This window comes from Eleutherodactylus coqui, chromosome 2 (assembly GCF_035609145.1).
Source record: "Eleutherodactylus coqui strain aEleCoq1 chromosome 2, aEleCoq1.hap1, whole genome shotgun sequence".
Taxonomy (NCBI): Eukaryota; Metazoa; Chordata; class Amphibia; order Anura; family Eleutherodactylidae; genus Eleutherodactylus; species Eleutherodactylus coqui.
The window spans coordinates 112,629,768-112,655,353 of NC_089838.1; the positions used below are offsets into that span (position 1 = coordinate 112,629,768).

General features: G+C 45.2%; 1 protein-coding gene across 1 annotated transcript in view; it reads right to left on the reverse strand.

The window, feature by feature from the left end:
- The window catches only part of CDHR2 (cadherin related family member 2), a 147,391-nt gene that overhangs the window by 97,318 nt on the left and 24,487 nt on the right, over positions 1-25,586 (reverse strand). The window contains exons 4-9 of the mRNA XM_066589286.1: positions 22,897-22,960; positions 21,803-21,871; positions 12,294-12,433; positions 8,579-8,629; positions 5,075-5,164; positions 1,773-1,862 (exon numbers count right to left, since the gene is read on the reverse strand). Coding sequence (XP_066445383.1) covers positions 1,773-1,862; positions 5,075-5,164; positions 8,579-8,629; positions 12,294-12,433; positions 21,803-21,871; positions 22,897-22,960 — 504 coding nt within the window. The remainder of the gene's footprint in view (positions 1-1,772; positions 1,863-5,074; positions 5,165-8,578; positions 8,630-12,293; positions 12,434-21,802; positions 21,872-22,896; positions 22,961-25,586) is intronic.

Genomic DNA, 25,586 nt, shown 5'->3' on the forward strand with positions numbered 1-25,586 from the left:
GGATCCAACCATGGGGCCATGTGCAGAATATCCTGGTAGCCCAACAATGTGAAGACCGGACATTATTGGAAACTATTCCAAAACAGTTTAGGACTGTAATCTCCAACATTTCATGGTTCGTGTATGTACATTTTTAGGATCTTTGATGTACTATTAATTTTTTGACTGTGGGCATCGACTATATGATACACTTATTGGGTCTGGGATTTTTACAGCAGTCTCCTAGTATATTATTGTCATTTGTTTTTATTTATTTAATAAAATATTAGTAATTTTATGGTGTTTTACACTATTTCTTTGGGTTTATAAGTAGTGTTGGAGTACTGAATTATATTTCTATGGGGGCATAAATGGTGAACATGATGAGATGGTCTTGTGTGTTTTTTGTATTCATTCAAGACTGAACTGTAATTGGGGTCAGGCTTAAGATCAAGGCTGGACACAAAAGCACACATGAAGGTTAAAGGCCCATTTGGACCCAACGATTCTCGCTGAAAAATTGCTCAAAGAAGAATCGTTGGGTCTAACTGCACAGATATCTTGCAGTTTTCGTTAACAAGTCATTCATCGTTCTCTTTCAGCAAGCTGAAAGACAACGATGAGTCTATCAGGACCGCGAGCTGAGTTCCTAGCTGGATACCGCTGATACTATTGTTTCAGCTGCTATCTCGCTTGGAGAACAAAGCCGGAGTATAAAGAAGACAGCAGTCCAGCTATGTTCTGCATAACCCGCTTGGAGCACTCAGCTGTATACCAGCTGTGCACTGCGTGAACACAGCAGGAGTATGCAGAAGACAGCGCTCCAGCTGTGATCTGCATACCCTGCTCAGAGCACTCAGCTGTATACCAGCTGTGCGCTCCGTGAACACAGCCGGAGTATGCAGAAGACAGTGCTCCAGCTGTGATCTGTATACCCCACTCGGAGCATTCAGCTGTATACCAGCTGTGCGCTCCGTGAACACAGCAGGAGTATGCAGAAGACAGCGCTCCAGCTGTGTTCTGCATACCCCGCTCGGAGCGCTCAACTGTATACCAGCTGTGCGCTCCGAGAAGACAATAGCTGTATACAAAAGACAAGCGGCCCCACTTGCTGTGTCTAAATGCAACTTAAGTAAGTACTTTTCGATACCACAAGATGTGAAGAAGTGTATTGCAAACCCCCTTTATTAGCATTGCATTGCTTGCTGTGGATTTTACAGATATAATCCACATGGAAAACTCAAATCAACACAATGTGAACATAGCCTAAGAGTGAATGCACACGGGCGAATTTGAATTGTAGAATCCGGAGCGGGTGTCCGCCTCTGGGTTCCGCAGCAAATACCGCCCATAGCATGCAATGCAAAAGTAATTCTTCATGCACACAAGTGTAAACCAACTGCGGTTTCCACTCGCGGATGAAAAAATGCAGCATGCTCCATTTACTTGCGGATTCTGCACGGACGTCTTCCATTAAAGTCAATGGGAGACAAACGGGCCGTGGATTCCACGGGAAAAGTAGAGTTCAAAATAAAAATTTGTACTGTGCATGACCGACGGCGAGCCGTGCAGACCATCCGCAAAACAGAAAAGAAGCAGAAAAAAAGCTGCCTGGCTAAGATACTGCATAAGTCATATATTATGATATGGCTGAAAGCAATAAAACTTCAGCTAAATGAAACCAAGTTGTACAAGTCCCCATGCAATGCTAATAGCCACTGATATAAAACATGTAGATACAAAAAAGCATATTTGAAATAAAAATGCACTGTATAAAATTATTTATCCTTCACCTCTTGAATTGTAAATGTCACTGGTACTAATCCACCATTATCATGGTCTTCTGCCGTAACCTTACAGATTATAGATCCAGGCGGCGTATTCTGCAATAAAAAAAAATAAAACTGGTAAATATCTTTTTATCATATGACTAAACCCATCTAAAATGTCAGTATTCAAAATACTGTTGGCCAAGTACTGTAACATGTGTAGGGACTAGAGATGAGCGAACACGTTCGGCTCCGCCCCTTTTTCGCCCGAACACCGAACTTTGCGAACACTTCAGTGTTCGGGCGAAAAAGTTCGGGGGCCGCCGTGGCAGCGCGGGGGGGTGCGGCGGGGAGTGGGGGGGAGAGGGAGAGAGAGAGGGCTCCCCCCTGTTCCCCGCTACTGCCGCCCGCGCCGCCGCGCATCTCCCCGCCCCCCGGCGGCACCCGGACACTTACGCGCGAACACTGCAGTGTTCGGCAAAGCCGGTGTCCGGGTGCGGATGTGTCCGTAACGGACACGTTCGCTCATCCCTAGTAGGGACTAAAGACTATTGCTGGGGTTGCTCTAATATAAAAGGTTAAATGATGCTCATGTATGGCACTGCAGGGAAATGTGCCTACAGAGTACAACTGATTGGTGGGGAGGTCTCAGCTGTGGTATACTCCGCTCAACGCATTGTAAAGGGACCTGTCTAATAAAAATATATTGTTCAAAGTGGACCACAACTCCTTTGTGTGATTAGTTGGCAACTAAAGGGTCTAGCTAATTGCACTGGCTCTTTGGGGGGCTAAGCAGCATTATTTTTTAGTTTCTGAGATCATTTTCTTTTTACAACACTGATCAGACCACAACATAGTAGTCACAATAATGTCACCAGAAGAAAAAAAAGTAATCATCTGTAGCTTTTGTCCTAGTAGCTTAAAAGGGTTGTACCAGAATTACAAGTTATCCCCTATCCTCAATCACTGCTGAGACTCCCACCGATCTCAAGAACAGCGGTCCTGTGTCCCCATCTGCCTCTCACTGTGGGGTTGCTTCTCCACCCACAATGACATCAAAATTAATGAAGAGCTGCCAAGCATGCATGGCTGCCGCTCCATTATTTCAATGAGATTTAGGCTAGTTTCACACGGGCGATCGTGATTTTGATGTCATAAAATTGCACTTTTTTTATCGCCAAAGTCAATTGGACTTTCTAATGTTAAAATCGCATCGCATTGCAACGCATGTTGGGTAGCCAAGTGATAAAAAGCAGGCTCCATAGAGATACATGGGAGGTAAAAAAAAAACGCACATTGCTGAAAGATAGAGCATGCTGCAATTTTTTTTTTTTTGTTCTCTCAACATAGAATCAGTCAAAACATCGCTAATGGGAAGGAAACTATTGAAGATCATTGGTTTCAGAATCTGCTTTTTTACTGACTATTGCATCAGGTGAAAATCGCAGGAACAAAAATCACAATCACCCGTGTGAAACTAGCCTCACAGAAATACTCAAGTTTCTCACCTACCTATCTCTGCGCACTACAAATGAATGGAGCGTCAGTATGTTTGTGCAACCAGTGCATCATTCACACTGGACTTAATATACACTGTATTATGTACTAATGTCTAATTTTATTTAGAAGCTGGAGTTGGAATCTGTGCATTTCTATGAAATTCGACTCCACACAAAACTGTCTCAAAAGGAGCTGCGCCTGCACTACCAAACACGGCTGCTGGAGTACGGATAGTGGGATCTGCTTCCTTCGCAGTGGTGGCAGGAATGAGCTAATCGGGAGAGATCCCGAATGGAGAACCCCCACTAATCATCTATAGATGACCTCTCCTGAGAATAGGTCATCAATGATAAAAAAAATAACCAAAGTCCTGGACAACCCCTATAAGAATGCAACTGCACGCTGGTTTGTATATGTCCATGAAAAGTAAAAGATTGGACCAATAGATGTCTCACAGCACTTCGGGGAAGTAGCAGTCCTCCTCTGTGCCTGCCACTCACGGCGGAGGATTACAGAGTATCTCCCATTGTTTTTAATGGGGAAACCTTGCATTGGGCATGCTCGAAGAGAGGACAGGCTGCGATTTTTTTCCCCCATCGCAGTCCGATGCAATGCAGGAAGAGTTCGCTCGTGTGATCGCATTGAAAACAATGGGGTTCATATTCATGCCAGATTTGTATGTCTTGCAATGCACAAATCTTGCGAATGCCATGTGATGTCTTTTAAGGTCCCATTGAAAACAATGGTTAAAGTGTTCCGTGGGAATGCTCAAAGATAGGACATGCTGCGATTGTTATCCTCGCAGCTTCGCTCTGAGGGAACAAAATCGCTCATTTGAATAAGTCCATTCAAAAAGCATGAAGTTCATATCCGTGCTCGTTTTGTGCTTTCGCAATGCACTAAACTCGCATGAGAGTCTCACCTATATGAATAAGCACTTAGAGTAACAATAAAGCCCCTGGCCTATGCTTAGTCCTAGATGAGCTAAGCAATATTTCATAACCGTGCTTTCATACAGGACAGAGTATTTGCAACAGCGTTGCGGAATATGCCCTCTTGCGGAATATTCAGAATCAAAATCTGCACAGTTACTATGCGTTTTTTGATGTGGAATTGAAAAGGGCGGAATTCGACTGGCAATTCTACATCAAAATCCGCATTCCAGGATGGCATATTCCGCAACGCTGTTTCGGAATGTTCTGTCCCGTGTAAAGCACCCTAAGGCTGGATTCACACGAACGTATATCGGCTCGGTTTTCACGCCCAGCCGATATACGTCGTCCTCATCTGCAGGGGGGGGGAGGATGGAAGAGCCAGGAGCAGTGCTCTGAGCTCCCACCCACTCTCTGCCTCCTCTCCGCCCCTCTGCACTATTTGCAATGAGGAGAGGCGGAACAGGGGTGGGGCTAATTCACAGAACTTAGCCCCGCCCCTGCCCCGCCTCCTTTCATTGCAAATAGTGCAGAGGGGTGGATAGGAGGCAGAGAGGGGGCGGGAGCTCAGAGCACTTCTCCTGGCTCTTCCATCCTCCCCCCCTGCAGATGAGGACGACGTATATCGGCTCGGCGTGAAAACCGAGCCGATATACGTTTGTGTGAATGCAGCCTTAGAGTACATTTGTCTTGCTCCCCTAAATCCATGCTAGGTAAGTTATATGTTAGGATGATATCCCCTTTTTGTCAAAAATAACAATAGCAGTCATACTATAGAGCTGGCTAAGAAGATATTCACCAGATACACAGATGACTCTTTAATGTGCTTGAAATTGAGATAACCATGCAACTAAAATAATTGACTACCTGTATGACCACCATAATTTTGCTTACCTCATTAACCTCGACTGAATAAGGCATGCCATAAAATACTGGTGCATTATCATTACAATCTTCAACTTTAATGTGAAATGGTTTCCGAACCTTTAAGAAACAAATTCTGAGATCAACACTGACACATTCCAGAGAATGGTGACCAAATTGTTTGAAGAAAAAAAAATAGTAAATTTGACAGAATATCTTCACTCTACAAGACATAACTAAACATAATTATACCATAACTTACGTTGGCCATACACTACAGATTTTAGATGACCACTTTTGGAATGACTGTGAAGGTTGTTAGGGTAAAATATCAAATCCCCGACAACTGGCAGACCAATTACTGCCTCCACCTATGGCCCGGACTGCACTTTTAATGATGTGTGGCACAACTGTTGGGTTATAACAAGTGTTATTTGGTATGAAGTCCAAAAGGAAAATGAACTTTTTCTGATCTGCAATCAATTGGCGTGTGTTAGGTTGATTATGCCAAAAACATGTTAACAGTGTGCAGAAAATGGTCTAAAGGGGCACATATACCTATAACAGTTATTGGATTAACAATCATTTAGCCAATAGTTGTTTCCCCCAGTTACCCCATACACTTGAATGCTCAGCCAAGTGTTCAAGTATTTAGTGGGGTAAGTCGTAGCCAGATAGCTCTGGAGGTGGTTTATCTCCCAGAGAACAAGAGGATCAGGTGTTAAAAGTCAATATCCCAAATTCTTGGTTTCCCTGACATCATCTGTCTTCCTTTGCCTCTCTTCTTTGTTTTTTTCTATCTCACCTTCATCTTTTATTTCTCCACTATTGGTATATTCCATGTCCAGGATTTGTATGAGTAATTAATCATACTAATGATGTACATTTTTATGTCATGATTTGCTCTTCTATATTTGGAATCATTATCTTGAGAAATTATTCTTTCTTGCCGTTAGCATTAAATTTTGACTAATTGCTTATTTTTAACCCTTATATCTATCTGCCACCAAGGACTATTTGGTTGGTGTACACTGTTTTTATATTTTCAGTATTTCTTCAAAACTATTTACCTTAATTTTCTCTGGTTAAATATTAGCTAATTATAGTGCAGTGATTGACACTTTTTAGTAATTGAGATTATCAAGTATTTATGTTTGTGTTTGGTATGCTGGTTAGGGAACATTGTATGCGATTGCTTGCTTAGCTTATTACCCCACCCTGTCCCTGATTGTCATTGACTACTTTATTTCATAGAGCTTGAATGAGTTTGAGTTTTTGTCAGTCATGTGATCATGTGACATTCATGGGCATGTGACCTGAGAGGTGGAATTTATTCTCCAGGACGCTTTTTATGCTGTTGAGTTCTATAATTCATGGGCGTAATAAGTAGACTGGAATGGCTGAGCAACCAGTGCCATGGTGTATATACATCAAACCAACTTTAATGGTTATCATACCTTTTTTAATTGCCAAATGCAAGGCCAGTTATGGAGCAGTCACAAAGAGAGATGTGATCAGACATAGGAAAGGAGTGCAGCAATTCCTCATTCATACCCTCTAGGTAGCTCAATATAAGCCTAAAAGCAGAGGCATTTTGCACTAATTTAACACCATCATTGATGTATGTTTTTGAGGCTGAGTTCACATCAGCATTTCATTTTCAGTTTTCCTGTTCTGTCTTAAGAGCAGAAAAACGTAAGAAAACAAACCCAGTGAAGTCCCCATTGACTTCAATGGGAATTATCATTATGGAAACCGGGCAAAATATAGCATTTAAGTTTTTACATTGTTCTCAGTGGAGGCAATACACAAACAGAAACTTTCATGTGTCTTCATTTGGGCTTCTGGTTAACAGATCTGGTAAATCAATCTGCGAATGTGCAGTTGTAAAACTAGAGCTAATGAAGAATAGAAAAACAGATCCATTTAAGAGTTTGCATCAGTTAGACAGACGTGTTTAAAATTTGGAAAAGAGAAAAAAGTGGATTCGTTAAAAACAGAAAAAGAAAAGAGATGTAACTGTAACTTAACCAGAGACCAAATAATCTTGTAGATATGATACCTTTCAATGGCTAACAAAAATACATGATGTTAATGCCAGCTTCCGAACCAACCTAGGCTTCTGCTTCAGGCTAGAATGAAATAGATCTGAAGAGGTATGCATAGTGTTGCAACAAAGTCCCGTACGGGTTTTAGTTTTGGTTCTGCACCTTCTAGCTCAGTAGGTGTGACGTAATGTAGTCACATCTGTGGGTAATTAGCTGGGTATTTACCTGGGCTAGACTCTGAGCTAAGGTGCTGTGATTTGCCAGTTGCTCGCTGTCTGAGCTCGTACCATAGTAAGTGGTTCACGTGGACAGTGTGGTCTCCCCTGTGACATGAACAGAGGACAGCTTCGTGTTCTGCGGCTTCACCACCAGCTAAGTGTGGTGTTTCATTTGATTTTCCTTTTGGGGTTTGCTTCGTCCTTTATTTTGTTGGCCAAGTGGGGTTACTTAGGTCTCAGGAATGAGTGTAGGCCCGCATCTATCGAAGAGATCAGTCTGCCGTGCTAGGCAGGGTCCTCTCCCTCATAGTCACGTATTTAGGGAAAGACTTTCCTGTTTATTTACTTTGTGTTGCTTGGGGCTGTCGCCCTTTGGGTTATTTTTGTGCATATCCGCAGGTGCAGGTCCAGCACTTCATTTGCGGACATAAAACATAGTTTGACACACATACTTATGACAAGGCACAGACATGGATGTGAATAATATGTACTTAAAAGAATACTACAACAGAAATACAAACATCTTGAAATAGTCACTGATAAGGGAGTGAAGATGTTTGTGTTTCTGTTGTAGTATTCTTTTAACCCTTTCCAATCCACTGTCTGACGTATGAAGACATTCTGATTGAAGCCTATACAGCTCCGATGTCAGAAGACATCCGGCAGGGTATTCCTACTGTGTATTACTGGCCTCTCTGTTGTCGGTGGCCTCTCTGGCATGTCACATACTTCAGTACTGGCTTTAGCCAGCAGATGGCGCCATTGTAAAATGGCAGAAAGAGAAAGCCCCCTAAGAAACCCTGAATCCAAAATTGGATTGCAAAGGGTTAAGTGCAAATTATTCACATCCATGTCTGTACCTTGTCATATGTATGTATGTATGTATAACTATGCATGCATCTTTGGACCTATTTCGTTTTAGCCTGAAGCTGGTATTAACATCATGTATTTTTGTTATCAGGTAAACTGTTAAAAGGTATCATATCTACAAGATTACAGCTTAACATAAATGGAATACCCAATCAAATAATGTCATAAATGCATTTGCAAAATCTGTGATTTTAAGATGGCATCTGGCTTCTTTACTCTTGTCCCCTAGCACTTAAACCCCATCAACACTGCTCAAAGGGTCTAAATTGTGAAATTATTATAGTATATATAACAGTGACTATAACAAGCCTCACTACATTTATTGATTTAATATCGTTCATAATAAAAACTGATATGGACCATTAACCTAATTCTACTGTGAGTCTGTGAGTACTTACTGTTTCTGTTGCATCTGATACAGTCAGGTTGATGCTAAGAAGATCTCTATTCTAAAAAAAGCAGACTTTGTTTACAAATGTAAAATACTAATACCCTTTAGTTTAATGACTTTATGATATACTAGCTGATATACCCGGCTTCGCCCGAGTTAATTTGGTACTGGTGTTTATCTGGTGGTCACATGGAAATCTTATGAAGTCATGGTTACTTTAGAGATACCGGAAAAACATATGTTCACCATTTTGCATAGTTCTCTGTGTTACCCAGGAAACACCACGGGGAGGTAACCATGCCACGTTTCCTTTATATAAAATGACATCAGGAAGTGAGAGAATTAAATTCCATAAGCAAAATGTGGACGCTAATTCTTTTGTGCTTAGAATTGAACAATCGAGGTGGGACCCATTAGCTTTTCCTATTTATGACATAATCAATGCTCATGCCAAATTTCACATTTCTATGACACCGGAAAGTTAGAAAAATACATTCCGTACGTAAAATTTGGACGCTAATTCTTTTGCGCATAGAATTGAATAATCGAGTTGGGACCCATTAGCTTTTCCTATTTCTGACATAATCAATGCTCGTGCCAAATTTCACGTTTCTATGACACCAGAAAATGAGAAAATTACATTTCGTACGTAAAATTTGGACGCTAATTCTTTTGCCTATAGAATTGAATAATCGAGTTGGGACCCATTAACTTTTCCTATTTATGACGTAATCAATGCTCGTGCCAAATTTTGAGTTTCTATGACACCGGGAAGTGAGAGAATTAGATTCCGTACGTAAAATTTGGACGCTAATTCTTTTGCACATAGAATTGAATAATCAAGTTGGGACCTATTAACTTTTCCTATTTATGACATAATCAATGCCCGTGCCAAATTTTAAGTTTCTATGACATTGGGAAGTGAGAGATTTAGATTCCGTACGTTAAATTTCGACGCTAATTCTTTTGCACTAGAATTGAATAATCGAGTTGGGACCCAATTACTTTTCCTATTTTGGAGATAATCTATGCTTGCGCCAAAATTCATGTTTCTACGACATCGGGAAGTTGGAGAATTTTTGGCGAGTCAGTCAGTGAGTGAGTGAGTCAGTCAGTGAGTGAGTGAGTCAGTCAGTCAGTCAGTGAGTCAGTGAGTGAGTCAGTGAGGGCTTTCAGCTTTATATATATATAGATTAGGAGCATTATTAGTTACATTGAACAGAAATTACATTGGGGCAGGTTTACTATTCAAACTATTATGGTTTTCTATTGCACCAGAAAACTGTCTTGCATGCTTAGCACCACATTTACTACGTGTTTTCAGACACTACAGGCTGTTCACCTACAATGTTGATCCAGAAGAAGGCAAAAAAAACGACATACAAGCCAATTTTCCTAATTTAAGGGAAAAAATTCCTTCTTGACTCCAAATCTGGCAGTCAGAATAACTCCCTGGATCAATGATTCTTTTAGAGTAAGCTAACAACCATAACATGTAATATTGTTAAACTAGTGTAGACTTGACAGTCTTAAAATTGGACAGACTTACCATACCAAACTTGTTTTTGAAATATATATTTTTTTTTAAACAAAAAAAGAGAAAGATGCACAAAAACATTTTTTATTTTACTAATTTATTTTTACTATTTTTATTCATTTTCCATTTTTTATGTCCCTGTAGAGATCTTGACCTGTGATCTCATAATTGCTCAGATAATACACTGCAATATTTCTGTACTGCAGTGTATTATTACTATTCCTGTCTTGACAAGCCATGACAGACCCGGGGACTTCATTGACTGGTGTCCCGTTGCTATTGGTCTGCCATGATTTCATGACATGATGACATTACAGAGGGAGCACCCTCTCTCTGTTAATCTTGTACTTGCCACAATCAATGTATATTATGGGTTGCCAAGGGGTTAATGCTTAGATATCGCCATTACCAGAACCAGCATTAGGGGGGCTAATTGGACAGTTGCACAGGGCTCCCATCCCCAAAGCAGCTGCTTGCTTTAGTATTGCTGTTCAGTTGGCTGTGCTGAAGTGGAAGTGAGCTGGTGCAAAGCTGAACAGTGACAGGTTGTGTGAGACCAGCAGCAACTGGATATTAACTCTCCTGCCTACCATAGCAACCATTCAACTTGATACCATTGGTACCATTTTGGGGTACATGTAACATTTTGTTCAATTTTATTTCACATTTAGAAGGTGAGATGAATGGAAAAAAACTGCTATTCTAGCATTTGTTAGTTTTTTTATGCCATTCACTAAATATGTGCAGGTTTTTTCTTTACATAAGGCCTTTCTGCCCGTGCCTGCTGCCATAGGATTGCATTAGATAATGAAATCCTATGCAGACAGACGCGATTTGAGTAAAATCTTGCGCGGTAAACAAACCGCGGCAGGTCCTATTTCTGTGCGAGCCTCACAGAGGTGGGGATGGGTGGGGATGGGTTAACAGAAGTAACTCCTAAGCCATTGACTGTGGCATCTAAGTCTCCCTCACACAGGCGTCTGCAGTTTTTCAATGCTGTGTTTACTGCAGATTCCGCCTGCTTTCAGCAGCGCTGGCATGCTTTATGCCAGCCTTTTGGCTGCATTTTTAGCACAGCTGATAACACAGCCAAGGCTGCTGATAAAAGAAAAAAAACAATACTCACCTAGCTGGTGAAGTCGCTGTCCCCAGCGCCGCTGTCAGGATCTTGTGAAGACGGACGATTGGTCTGATTGGCTAAGCGCCGTTGAGTGACAGCCGGCTGTGCCAATCAGATCCAGCACTAGATGCGTCCATTTACAGCTATTCAATTAATGAATGGCTGTGATTGGACGCATCCAGTGGTGGCTGTGATTGGCTGAGTGGGCTGTCACTCAGCCGCACTCAGCCAATCAGAGCAATCGGATGGCTGTGAATCCCTGTTACCAGAGAAAAAGTTCCCCTGCTGGCTGATAACTCCCGAGAGCACCATCGGGGACAGCGACATCACCTGCAAGGGGAGTATTGATTTTTTTTTGGGGGGGGGGGACTCAGGCAGTGTAGCTAGAGCGTTTAGCGCTGCCAAAAGCGCGGTACCAAGTTGTGCTGCGTTTTTGGCAGCACTGAAACCGCTGCCCTTTCATTTCAATGGGCAACGCAGGGCTGAAAATGGCGAAAAAAATAGAACATGTAATGCTGTCAAAGTGCATCGTTGAAGATGCTGCTTTTTCAGCCTTGTGTGAACAGCCCCATTGAAATGAATGGGAGCCTTGTACAGCATACAGTGTGAGGAAGGCCTTAGGCTTAAATGCCCAGGGTCAGAATTATCTTTGACCCTGGCCTTTACAGCGGGAGCCCACTAGTCAGTCATCACCAGACTCCTTGTGCTTGCGCAATCACCATGATGTACATGTATAGCATTTTGCATGAACTACCTTCTGCTCATGATGAAATTGTGTTTTAATTGTTGGAAAGATGGATGGTGGGAATGTGTGGAAGGCTCTGCAATGTTAGCAAATGAGAGTGTGGAGAATTAACTCAAGGATCCTGTTAAGGAGATAGTGGATAACAAACACTAAGTCCAGCTTACATTGTGGTTAGTTAAACAGTACAAGAAGGTGGACCCATTTTAATATTTATTTGAACAACTCTTCAGCCTTTCATAATGGATCAGCTGACAGAATTTTAAGTGTTATTTTTGAAAAATATCACAAGACATGATAATATATTCTTTCGGAGAACTTACCTCAAAATCTAAAGGGACAACAAGAGTCACCTGACCAGTGTTCACGTTACAAGAAAAATAAAAGGAATCTGGTCCAATTATGCCGTAGGTCAATGGATCCCCGTCCCCATCGGTAGCATTAATTTTGAATACTTCTGAACCTGTTAGAGAAAAACTTTGCATAAATAACACTGATTTGTGTAAACGCAGCATGACATCCCTCCTAAATATTGAGTTCGGTGCCTACTGGTAAATATAGCCCTGGACCTGACTTCATATTAGAACTAATGGTTTTGAAATGGGAACTTCAATAAGCTGATATAGTTAGGAGTCCACAAACTTTTGGCTATATAGTGTAGATTGATAACTATCTATCTACCATTTTTACTGGAGCCATGGAGCCAGTAAGGCTATAGAAAACTTAAAAGAATACTAACTTTTCAGACAACATCTGCTCATCTAATAGCCTATGTGTGTCAACTACTTTACCACTGAAAATCAAAACGGAAGTGCAGCCATCCACTGCCTGTCCTAATGTCCCAGTTTCTACAGAAGCTGAATGCCTAACGACAAGTAGTGAATTGCAGAAGAGCTACACTTCAAACTTGATTTACAATGGTAAAACAAGTATAATTAATTAAAGTATATTACAAGATTGATGAGACATTATTAGGGCAAGCTATTAGATGGGCATTGGCTGTCTGAAATGTTAGTGTCCCTTTTAGGTGACTGTCCGTGAGTGAAAATGTAGAATTATTAAATCAATGATTTTCAATGGTTTCATTACCATTTGCGATGTTTCCACTTATGCGATGTGGAGTGAAAAAAATTGCAGCATGTCCGATCTTTCTGCATTTAGCTTTTTTTTCAGCTTCCATGTCTCCCTATGGAGCCTCCTTTTTATTGCATCGCAAAGCACAAACTTTCATGGAATGCAATGTGTTTTTAAAAAACTCATATTGTCTTTTTCGCGAGAAAAAAAAGCAGCAAAATTGCTTACATTTGTAAAAAATTGTCATAAGAGAAAATAATTGATATGTTTCTATAAAATTACAACCTGCTGATTCCTCCGGTAACACTGAATACTAGCAGCACCTCCCACTTTCAAGTTACAAACCATTTCCTTTATTTAAGAGGCTAACAGTTTGGACATGCCATAATATTACTATTTCACTGTTTTTGGTGGAAAATGTCGCTTGGATCTTGACCTCCTACTGTAAGAAACATTACTCTACCGCTGTAAGAACCTGCAAGAGTCGCCCATCATATTCGGATTGTACTTCCCTTTGTAACGGTCTTCAATGGCTGAGGTGTAGAGATGAGCGAACGTACTCGTCCGAGCTTGATACTCGTTCGAGTATTAGCGTGTTCGAGATGCTCGTTACTCGTGACGAGTACCACGCGATGTTCGGGTTACTTTCACTTTCCTCTCTGAGACGTTAGCGCGCTTTTCTGGCCAATTGAAAGACAGGGAAGGCATTACAACTTCACCCTGCGACGTTCAAGCCCTATACCACCCCCGCGCAGTGAGTGGCTGGGGAGATCAGGTGTCACCTGAGTATATAAATCGGCCCCTCCCGCGGCTCGCCTCAGATGCGTTGTGACAGAGATCAGGGACAGTGGTATCGTGTTGGAGCTGCTGTAGGGAGTGTTAGGAGTTAGTGTAGGCTTCAAGAACCCCAACGGTCCTTCTTAGGGCCACATCTAACCGTGTGCAGTAGTGTGGAGGCTGCTTTTAGCAGTGTTGCACTTTTTTTTTTTTTTTGGTATATCGGCCGTGCAGAGCATTGCGCCCTGCAGTAATTGTGTAGGCAGGGCCAGAAGACATATATTATAGATTGAATATACGCAGTGGTCCTTTAGAAAAAAATATTTGGAAAAAATCTATTTGGCCTGCCTGTCACTCTGCTCAGTGTTCTGGGTCTGTGTCTGCTGGGGGTAGTAGTTCTCCAAATAAATACGCAGCCAGCTAAGTGTTACAGCAGGCTTGCGGCAAATTATTTCCTGGCGTTCCGTAAGCGAACTCAGCCTCCAACCACAGGCCAATAAGCGGCACATTTAATTACAGGGTTGTGTTTCTGCATTCCTGGTAATACAGCATGCTGAGGGGTAGGGGTAGGCCTAGAGGACGGGGGCGCGGCCGAGGATGCGGAGGCCCTAGTCCGGGTGTGGGCACAGGCCGAGCTCCTGATCCAGGTGTATCGCAGCCGACTGCTGCGGGATTAGGAGAGAGGCACGTTTCTGGCGTCCCCACATTCATAGCACATTTAATGGGTCCACGCGGTAGACCCTTATTAGAAAATGAGCAGTGTGAGCAGGTCCTGTCGTGGATGGCAGAAAGTGCTTCCAGCAACCTATCGTCCACCCAGAGTTCTGCGCCGTCCACTGCTGCAACTCAGAATCCTCTGGCTGCTGTTCCTCCTTCCTCCCAGCCTCCTCACTCCATGAAAATGAGACATTCTGAGGAGCGGGCAGACTCCCAGGAACTGTTCTCGGGCCCCTGCTCAGATTGGGCAGCAGTGGTTCCTCTCCCACCAGAGGAGTTTCTCGTGACTGATGCCCAACCATTGCAAAGTTCCCGGGGTCCGGGGGATGAGGCTGGGGACTTCCGGCAACTGTCTCAAGACCTTTCAGTGGGTGAGGAGGCCGATGACGATGAGACTCAGTTGTCTATCAGTGAGGTAGTAGTAAGGGCATTAAGTCCGAGGGAGGAGCGCACCGAGGATTCTGAGGAAGAGCAGCAGGACAATGAGGTGACTGACCCCACCTGGTTTGCTACGCCTACTGAGGACAGGTCTTCAGAGGGGGAGGCAAGGGCAGCAGCAGGGCAGGTTGGAAGAGGCAGTGCGGTGGCCAGGGGTAGAGGCACGGCCAGACCGAATAATCCACCAACTGTTTCCCAAAGCGCCCCCTCGCGCCATGCCACACTGCAGAGGCCGAGGTGCTCAAAGGTCTGGCAGTTTTTCACTGAGAGTGCAGACGACCGACGAACAGTGGTGTGCAACCTTTGTCGCACCAAGATCAGCTGGGGAGCCACCACCACCAGCCTCACCACCACCAGCATGCACAGACATATGATGGCCAAGCACCCCACAAGGTGGGACGAAGGCCGTTCACCGCCTCCGGTTTGCACCGCTGCCTCTCCCCCTGTGCCCCAACCTGCCACTGAGATCCAACCCCGCTCTGAGGACACAGGCACTACCGTCTCCTGGCCTGCACCCACACCCTCACCTCCGCTGTCCTCGCCCCCATCCACAAATGTCTCTCAGCGCACCGTCCAGCCGCCGCTAGCGCAAGTGTTTGAGCGCAAGCGCAAGTACGCTGCCACGCACCCGCACGCTCAAGCGTTAAACGTGCACATAGCAAAATTTATCAGCCTGGAGATGCTGCCGTATAGGGTTGTGGAAACTGAGTCCTTCAAAAGTATGATGGCGGCGGCGGCCCCGCTCTACTCAGTTCCCAGTCGCCACTACTTTTCCCGATGTGCCGTCCCAGCCCTGCACGACCACGTCTCCCGCAACATTGTATGCGCCCTCACCAACGTGGTTACTGCCAAGGTCCACTTAACAACGGACACGTGGACAAGCACAGGCGGGCAGGGCCACTATATCTCCCTGACGGCACATTGGGTGCATTTAGTGGAGGCTGGGACAGAGTCAGAGCCTGGGACCGCTCACGTCCTACCCACCCCCAGAATTGCGGGCCACAGCTCGGTGGTGGTATCTGCGGCGGTGTATGCTTCCTCCACTAAACCACCCTCCTCCTCCTCCGCAACCTCTGTCTCGCAATCAAGATGTGTCAGCAGCAGCACGTCGCCAGCAGTCGGTGTCGCGCGGCACGGCAGCACAGCGGTGGGCAAGCGTCAGCAGGCCGTGCTGAAACTACTCAGCTTAGGAGATAAGAGGCACACGGCCCACGAACTGCTGCAGGGTCTGACAGAGCAGACCGACCGCTGGCTTGCGCCGCTGAGCCTACAACCGGGCATGGTCGTGTGTGACAACGGCCGTAACTTGGTGGCGGCTCTGCAGCTCGGCAGCCTCACGCACGTGCCATGCCTGGCCCACGTCTTTAATTTGGTGGTTCAGCGCTTTCTGAAAAGCTACCCTCGCTTGTCAGACCTGCTCGGAAAGGTGCGCCGGCTCTGCGCACATTTCCGCAAGTCCCACACGGACGCTGCCACCCTGCGCACCCTGCAACATCGGTTTAATCTGCCAGTGCACCGACTGCTGTGCGACGTGCCCACACAGTGGAACTCTACGCTCCACATGTTGGCCAGGCTCTATGAGCAGCGTAGAGCTATAGTGGAATACCAACTCCAACATGGGCGGCGCAGTGGGAGTCAGCCTCCTCAATTATTTTCAGAAGAGTGGGCCTGGTTGGCAGACATCTGCCAGGTGCTTCGAAACTTTGAGGAGTCTACCCAGGTGGTGGGCGGCGATGCTGCAATCATTAGCGTCACCATTCCTCTGCTATGCCTCTTGAGAAGTTCCCTGCAAAGCATAAAGGCAGATGCTTTGCACTCGGAAACAGAGCCGGGGGAAGACAGTATGTCGCTGGATAGTCAGAGCACCCTCCTGTCTATATCTCAGCGCGGTGAGGAGGAGGAGGAGGGGGAGGAAGATGAGGAGGAGGGGGAAGACACAGCTTGGCCCACTGGTGAGGGTAGACATGCTGCTGGCCTGTCATCCTTTCAGCGTGTATGGCCTGAGGAGGAGGAGGAGGAGGATCCTGAAAGTGATCTTCCTAGTGAGGACAGCCATGTGTTGCGTACAGGTACCCTGGCACACATGGCTGACTTCATGTTAGGATACCTTTCTCGTGACCCTCGCGTTACACGCATTCTGGCCACTACGGATTACTGGGTGTACACACTGCTCGACCCACGGTATAAGGAGAACCTTTCCACTCTCATACCCGAAGAGGAAAGGGGTTCGAGAGTGTTGCTATACCACAGGACCCTGGCGGACAAGCTGATAGTAAAATTCCCATACGACAGCGCTAGTGGCCGAAGGCGCAGTTCCGAGGGCCAGGTAGCAGGGGAGGCGCGGAGATCAGGCAGCATGTACAGCACAGGCAGGCCAACACTCTTTAAGGCCCTTGACAGCTTTATGGCTCCCCAACAAGACTGTGTCACCGCTCCCCAGTCACGGCTGAGTCGGCGGGAGCACTGTAAAAGGATGGTGAGGGAGTACGTAGCCGATCGCACGACCGTCCTCCGTGACGCCTCTGCCCCCTACAACTACTGGGTGTCGAAGCTGGACACGTGGCCTGAACTCGCGCTGTATGCCCTGAAGGTGCTTGCTTGTCCTGCGGCTAGCGTCTTGTCAGAGAGGGTGTTTAGTGCGGCTGGGGGAATCATCACAGATAAGCATACCCGCCTGTCAACCGACAGTGCCGACAGGCTAACACTCATCAAGATAAACAAAGCCTGGATTTCCCCAGACTTCTCTTCTCCACCAGCGGACAGCAGCGATACCTAAGCAATACGTAGGCTGCACCCGCGGATGGAAGCATCGTTCTGTATCCCCATCAAAAACGGGGACCTTTTCGCTTCATCAATCTGTGTATAATATTCCTCCTCCTCCTCCTGCTCCTCCTCCTGAAACCTCACATAATCACGCCGAACGGGCAATTTTTCTTAGGCCCACAAGGCTCAGTCATATAATTTTTCTAAACAATTTTTATACGTTTCAATGCTCATTAAAGCGTTGAAACTTTCACCTCCACCAATTTTTATTTTAACTGGGCTGCCTCCAGGCCTAGTTACCAATTAAGCCACATTTACCAAAGCGATTAATGGGTTTCACCTGCCCTCTTGGTTGGCCATGGCCAATTTTTCTGATGTACATTAGTACTGTTGATACAGCAATTTTTGTGGGCCCTCGCCTACAGTGTAATCAAATGAATTTTTAGCCCACCTGCATTACAGCTGACGTTACATCCGCTGTGTTGGGCACTGCAATGGGATATATTTATGTACCGCCGGTGGCTTCCTGGCACCCACCCATGCTGTGGGTCCACAGGGAGTTGTAAATGCATCTGTTTCCACTTCTAAAGAACCCCAGTCTGACTGGGGCATGCAGTGTGGGCCGAAGCCCACCTGCATTAAACATGACATTACTACCTCAGCTGTGATGGGCACTGCAATGGGATACATTTATGTACAGCGGGTGGGTTCCAGGGAGCCACCCATGCTGTGGGTGCACACGGAATTCCCATTGCGGAGTTGTACCTGCCTGTGACTATTTAGAAAAAAACACGGTCTGACTGGGGCGTGCAGACACCTTGACAGAATGAATAGTGTGTGGCACATAGGTTCCCCATTGCTATGCCCACGTGTGCAGCTCCAAATGGAGGTGGCACAGGATTGGATTTCTCATTGCTTCTGTACAGCATTGTGGGCTATCGCCCCGCCCCTTTTAAAGAGGGTCGCTGCCTAGCCGTGCCAACCCTCTGCAGTGTGTGCCTGCTTTTCCTGTGGCAGACGCACTTATAAATAGACATGAGGGTGGCGTGGCATGAGGGCAGCTGAAGGCTGGGCAGGGACAGTTTGGTGTGCGCTGCGGACACTGGGTCGTGGGGGGGGGGGAATTGGCAGCATGTAACCCAGGAGAAGTGGCAGCGGAATGTCATGCAGGCAGTGATTGTGCTTTGTTGGAGGTAGTGTGGTGCTTAGCTAAGGTATGCATTGCTAATGAGGGCTTTTCAGAAGTAAAAATTGTTGGGAGGGGGGGGGGCACTCTTTCCGCTATTGTGGCTTAATAGTGGGACCTGGGAAATTGAGATGCAGCCCAACATGTAGCCCCTCGCCTGCCCTATCCGTTTCTGTGTCGTTCCCATCACTTTCTTGAATTGCCCCGATTTTCACAAATGAAAACCTTAGCGAGCATCGGCGATATACAAAAATGCTCAAGTCGCCCATTGACTTCAATGGGGTTCGTTACTCGAAACGAACCCTCGAGCATCGCGAAAAATTCGTCTCGAGTAACGAGCACCCGAGCATTTTGTTGCTCGCTCATCTCTACTGAGGTGTCTTGTGTGTGTAATACAAAGTGAATAGATCCCATTGATTTCAATGGGTTTGTTCACATGAGCATATTTTTTTGCACAATGTACAATCACATGAAAAAATACGCAGCATGACCTTGTTGGGGCATATTACACACTGCAATAAGCCATTGAAGTGAATGGGTGGGCACAAATACGCAGGAAATCTACTTATTGGCACACCATTTCAAAGAGCCTGTCTACGTTCTTTTTTTGCATGTGCAAATATGAAGTGTATTTGTGCACTTAAAAACACGCCAGAGCAGGAAAAAAACGTGGGCGTAAGCGATTTTTGGTCATGCAAATACATATCGCATTTGCACAACTAAAATGTCTATGCGAATGAGCGCCAATAGTGACCCCTATAGTAGCCCTAGTAGTAATAGTAACCCCCACAGTGGCCTCAATAGTAATAGTGACCCGCATAGTGGCCCCAGTAGTAACAGTGTCCTCTATATTGGCCCGAGTAGTAATAGTGACCGCCATAGTAGTCCCAGGGATACTGCCCAGCAAGAGGCCAATAGCACCCCCCTATTGGATCAGAAATAGGTAATCTGGCGTCATGAGGTTTTATGGCAGAAGGTATATCTGGATATAGAATTTTATATTTCTGTTTACTGGAGAAACCTTTGGTATTTGCAGAAATAACAGTCAGTATGGCGGTCTTTGTTCTCGCTGTACCATTAGAATGGCGAATAGCATTCTACTCTTGCCTTTCAACCACTCTGTGAGATGTACCACATGACACAGATGTTGTGCGGTGCCACTTCTTATCTTGGTCACCCAGCTTTATTCCCAAATACTTGTGATAGGCACACTTCACCAAGGATGTTATTTTCTTCTGCTGTGACTTTGTTGTGAACTGTCTGCAGACATAGCAGAAGTTGTCTGGGTTGTTCAGACATCCGCGCCACTCAGCCACATTGTTATTAAATTTTGAAAATTAGTCCTGGTCTAACCAATGACCTGTAAAACCGCAGTTCATTAATTACAACTTACTGGTGGATGATCGGCTATGTGGAAACATACCCTCTATGTTACATAAACCTACCCTTATAGTGTTCAGTCAGCACGTGGTGTGTTACAGTGATTGCAAAATAGTTGCGCACTCACTTTTGTTATTCATTTTATTAAGCAAGATTAATGGCGAGCCTACTGGATTAATTACTGTATAATCTGACCCGAATATAAGCCAAGGCACCTAAATTTACCACAAAAAAAAACTGGGAAAAATTAGTGACTCAAGTATAAGCCTAGGGTGGGACTGGTACTGCATACACCGGAATATTCCCTGCGGGGAGTCCCCTTGTCACTGAACACTATGACAGCACTGTCACATTGTTCAGTGACAAGGGGACTCCCCCGGGGACTAAAGAATCCCCTGTCACAACTGTGGCAGAGGATCGCAAAGCTCTCCCATTGATTTCAATAGGGATGCCGTTGCCGGTGGCCCCATTGAAAGCACTAGGATGTCAGCACCCCTGCAGTGGTTTTCGGGGAAGGGCTTTAAATATACACCTTTCCCTGAAAATCATCCCTAGCTGTAGTAAAAAATTGTAAAAAATATATATATATACTCACCTGTCCGGCGCTGTCGGGGCTCAGGCGCGTCTACTGTAGTGAAGTTTTGTAGTGCGTCTACTTCATTGTAGTGAAGTTCTTTCAGCAGGTGGGGATTTAAAATCCTTGCCTGCTGAAAGGACTGCGTCTGATTGGCGGAGCGCTCAGCCAATCACAGGCAGTGCTCAGCCATGCATTGCATGACAGCTCAGCACTTCCTGTGATTGGTCACAGCACTCAGCGAATCATAGGCAGCGCTTGGCCATTCAATGAATTCGATGAATGGCTGATCACTGCTTGTGAATGGCTGAGCGCTGTGACCAATCACAGGCAGCACTCAGCTGTCATTTAATTCATGGCTGAGCTCTGCCTGTGATTGGCTGAGCGCTCAGCCAATCATACGTGGCCCTTTCAGCAGGCAAGGATTTTTAAATCCCTGCCTGCTGAAAGAACTTCATTACAGTGATGGGACCCAAGCAGCTAGACGTGCCTGATCCCCAGCAACAACAGAGAGGTAAGTATGTATTTTTTTTTAATTCTTTACTACAGCTTGGGATGATTTTCAGGGAAGGGTTTGCTTCTCATTGGGGCCACCGGCAGCAGCTGCAGCCCCATTGAAAGCAATGGTGCATGGGACCCTCAATCAAGTATAAACTGATGGGGGCTTTTCCAACATAAAAAATGTGCTGAAAAACTCAGCTTATACTCGAGTATATAGGTACATTTCCAAAAAATAAAGTACAACAGCAATTGGATTACATTATTCCCCATAACTGGAAAACCTTACATGGCAGAAAAAAACAGATATCATATTTGAATTCAGCATACTAAGGTTACCATAAGCCACTGATCTGCTTATCTGTTACACAAATTGTGTTGCACGGTGCTTTTTTCAATTAATTACTTTTCAAAATGTCACTCACCAAGTGGTGTATCTTCCGGTATAACTACAAGAGCACCTCCATTAATAACAGGTCTTTTGTTTGCAGTGACTGAAAAATAATATATACCTGTTATATTCTGCAGAAACATAAGGCGGAACGGGATGATACGATATACTGTCTACAATCATATGGTAACACAGGGGACACACAGGGAAGCTCAAATGTTGGTTGATACGTAAAAAAAACAATGGGCCTCATTTCTCAAAGCTGTCCATATAGCACAAAGCAACCTGTCAAAGCTTAGTTGTCATTTCTTAAACTACTCTGGAAAAACTTACTAGAATCACAGGTATTCCCTTATCCACAGGATAGGAGATAACTTGCTGATCGGTGGGAGTCTCACCGCTGAGACCCCTGCCGATCTTAAGAATAGGACTTCCATGTCCTGCTCTGCCGGTCACTGAGGGGGTCGCTTCTTCACCCGCAGTGGCATCACTGTAAGTGGAGCTCTAGCCAAGCATGCGCGGTCAGTCCTTCATTCATTTCAATGAGGCTGATGGTAACTCCCGAGCGGCACCCACTTGGGTATATCTGTAATCCCATTGAAAGTTAATGAGTTTGTTCCTGGGACATAAAAGACTGCAATCCCAGGCAGTCTGGTTCAGAGCCTGGGACTGAACACATGTCCATTGTGAACTTCCAATTGTTTAATGACAGACGTCACATGTTATTGCTAGGTGAACAAAGCACTGTCTAGTTAGCGACCAGCCGGGCAGGTGTTTTATTTCTGTTTATGGCACAAAGTTTATGTGTTGCAAGTGGCTGTTTAGCCACTGATCTTCTGTTGCTGGCATAAAATAAAGCTGGATGGACTTTATATGGACTGTGCAAGCAACTGTGTCCTTGCACAACCGCACCCCCCAACGCAGACATTGCTACATAGTATTATAATGTGCAATAATAAAGGGGATGAGAGGGGCTCAACCGTACGTCTGTCTGAATGAGCCCTATGTAGTTCTACAGCACTGATGAAATGTCCACATGGATTTTGTCTTTGCATGGTAGTCTTATGTCTTAAGTCGGAAGTTCTGATACAAAATTAAACAATACAAGAAAGAAAACTAAAGTATTACCTTCACCGCCAAGAAGAAAAAGAAGCAGGGAGAGGAGCCTGATCATTTTTCCACCATGAGTGCCCTACAAACAAAATTAGTTATATGAAGTTATGGTAAATATGGAAATTTCTGTTATAGCCTCCTATCGAATTACTATATAATGGTATATTACTTGCTGCTGCTCTCTCTAGAACCTGCAGACTGCAGCCACCGTGACTAAAAGTGGCCATACACATTAGATAGAAGTAGATTGATGGTTGCGCAACCATTGAACAAGCAATCAACTGGTCAACCATAGTTTTGGAAATGCAGCCATACGCATTTTAGTCCATATTGGCCGTCACATTCTTGAGCCACAGCTAGAGGTGCAATCAAAGGGAATGGGAGATATAAATGAAGGACTTATACACACGCAAGTCACATTATTATGAGCACCTCCTATTTTCGATGTCGGCAGCGTGTAGCCCATGAAGGAAAAGTGTCACTGGCTTGGTGGGCATACAAGGTGTGCGATAGATTGTCGGCCCATATATCACTCATTGTTGTCATGGGTAAGAGGGATGATTTATCAGAATTGCAAAAAGGCATGATTATTTGCTTTCAGGCCAAGGATGGCAGTATTTTTCAAACAGTACAGTTTGTGAACTGTTCATGTGCTGCTGTGATGAAAGTGTATCATAAGTGGACACATGGCACCATTGGGAATAACCGATGTGGAAACTGCGGAGCACAATGTGCCACTGATGTCAGAGGTGTACGTAGGCTACAAAGGTGCGGGAGGAGGGGGGAGGTCACCCAAAATGCTGCAGTGTAGCAGCTTACCATGGAAATGAACCAGGGAGCTACCAGATATGTGTCTAAAACAGTTCAGCAAACCCTATGGGGCTCCAAAGCAGATGGATTGTCACTGTACGTATGCTAACAATGGTGCATCGGAAGAAATGGCTTAAGTTTGCACGGCAGTATCAGGATTAGACCACTACTGATTCACAAAGGGCTGCCTTCTCTGATGAATCACATTTTCTGCCTCATTCAGCGGATGGACGTTGGCATGTCAGGCAAGATACACCAGAGAACAAATATTTTGCAACCATGCTGGTAGAACACAAGCTGGTGGTGGCAGCACTATGGTCTGTGGAATTTGTTCGTGACATTCTCTGGGGCAACTCATCCATGTGGAAGAGACTGAACCGATTTGGTTATGAATCCATCCTTGTAGATCACGTACACCCATACATGCTGTTTGTCTTACCTCGGGCAGATTGGATCTTCAAGCAAGACAATGTGACACGTCATATGGCTAGAAATGTCTGACAGTGTTTGGAAGAGTATGACCAAGACTTCCAAGTACTTCCCTCGCCACCTAATTCACCAGACTTTAACCCAATTCAGCATCTGTGGTACCATCTCCATTATCGTGTTCACTCTATAGCTGATTCCCCTCGCACCCTCCAGCAATTGAAAGAGCTGGCGCAGGGCAAGGGCCAACTCACTAGGATCGAGCTTGGCTAGTAGATAGTGTAGTCTCTGGGAGGATAGGGGCCTACTTGAAACCCGATCATCAGAATCCTCCAGGGTAAACTTTATGTGCACATCCTCCGCCAACTCCGGCTCCTCAGCATTGGACTCTCATTTACTGAACTGTCTCTCGTTTGTCTTAAAGGGGTTGTCTCACGAAAGCAAGTGTATGGCCATATTAATGCACTTTGTAATGTACATCGTGCATTAAATATGAGCCATACAGAAGTTATTTACTTACCTGCTCCGTTGCTAGTGTCCCCGTCTCCATGGCTCCGTCTAATTTCGCTGTCTTCTTGCTTTTTTAGACGCGCTTGCGCTGTGCGGTCTTCTCCCCTTCTGCTCGGTCCGGCACAAGCGGCGTTCTGGCTCTGCCCCCTTCTACGCGTCATCGCGTAGCTCCGCCCCATCACGTGTGCCGATTCCAGCCAATCAGGAGGCTGGAATCGGCAATGGACCGCACAGAGCCCACCGTGCACCATGGGAAAGGACCCGCGGTGCATCGTGGGTGAAGATCCCGACAGCCATCTTGGTGAAGGAAGAAGAAAGAAGACGTCGCAGAGCGGGGATTTGGGTAAGTAATATGTACTTTTTTTTTTAACACATCCCTTGGGGTTGTCCTGCGCCGAACGGGGGGGCCTTTGAAAAAAAAAAAAAACGTTTCGGCGCGAGACAACCCCTTTAACTGGTTCTCAGTCTCAGGATTGCTAATTCAGGAATGAACACGACTCGTTTCCATGTTGCAGTTTATTCAGTAAGATTGGGAAGCTTGCTTTCTCCCTCAGTACTGGGGGTACAGTCTGTGATCTTCTGTCTGCTTTTGGTTTCACTATCTCTTATGCCGGTCTCACACCAGGGATACGGATTCCGCATGCAGGAGCCTGCAGCAAAATCCATCTCTGACCCCGACCGGCGACCCCATGTACCTTCGCTTTTCTACATGGCGGATGGCCGCAGACACTCGCCATCAGTCATGCGCAGTACAGACTTTTAAAAAATATTTGTTTTTCCCGCGCTATCGCTAGGCGATGACATGGGTACCTGCGGCTACAGAGTAATACTGGTTTCACGTCTGAGTTAGAACCCCCGGTTAGAGGTTCCATCGCAGGTCCTGCGGAAAATACAAGAAGAAAAAGTGCTGCATGAAGCACTTTTTCTTCAGGTAAAAGGCCAGGCAATGGGATCTGTTC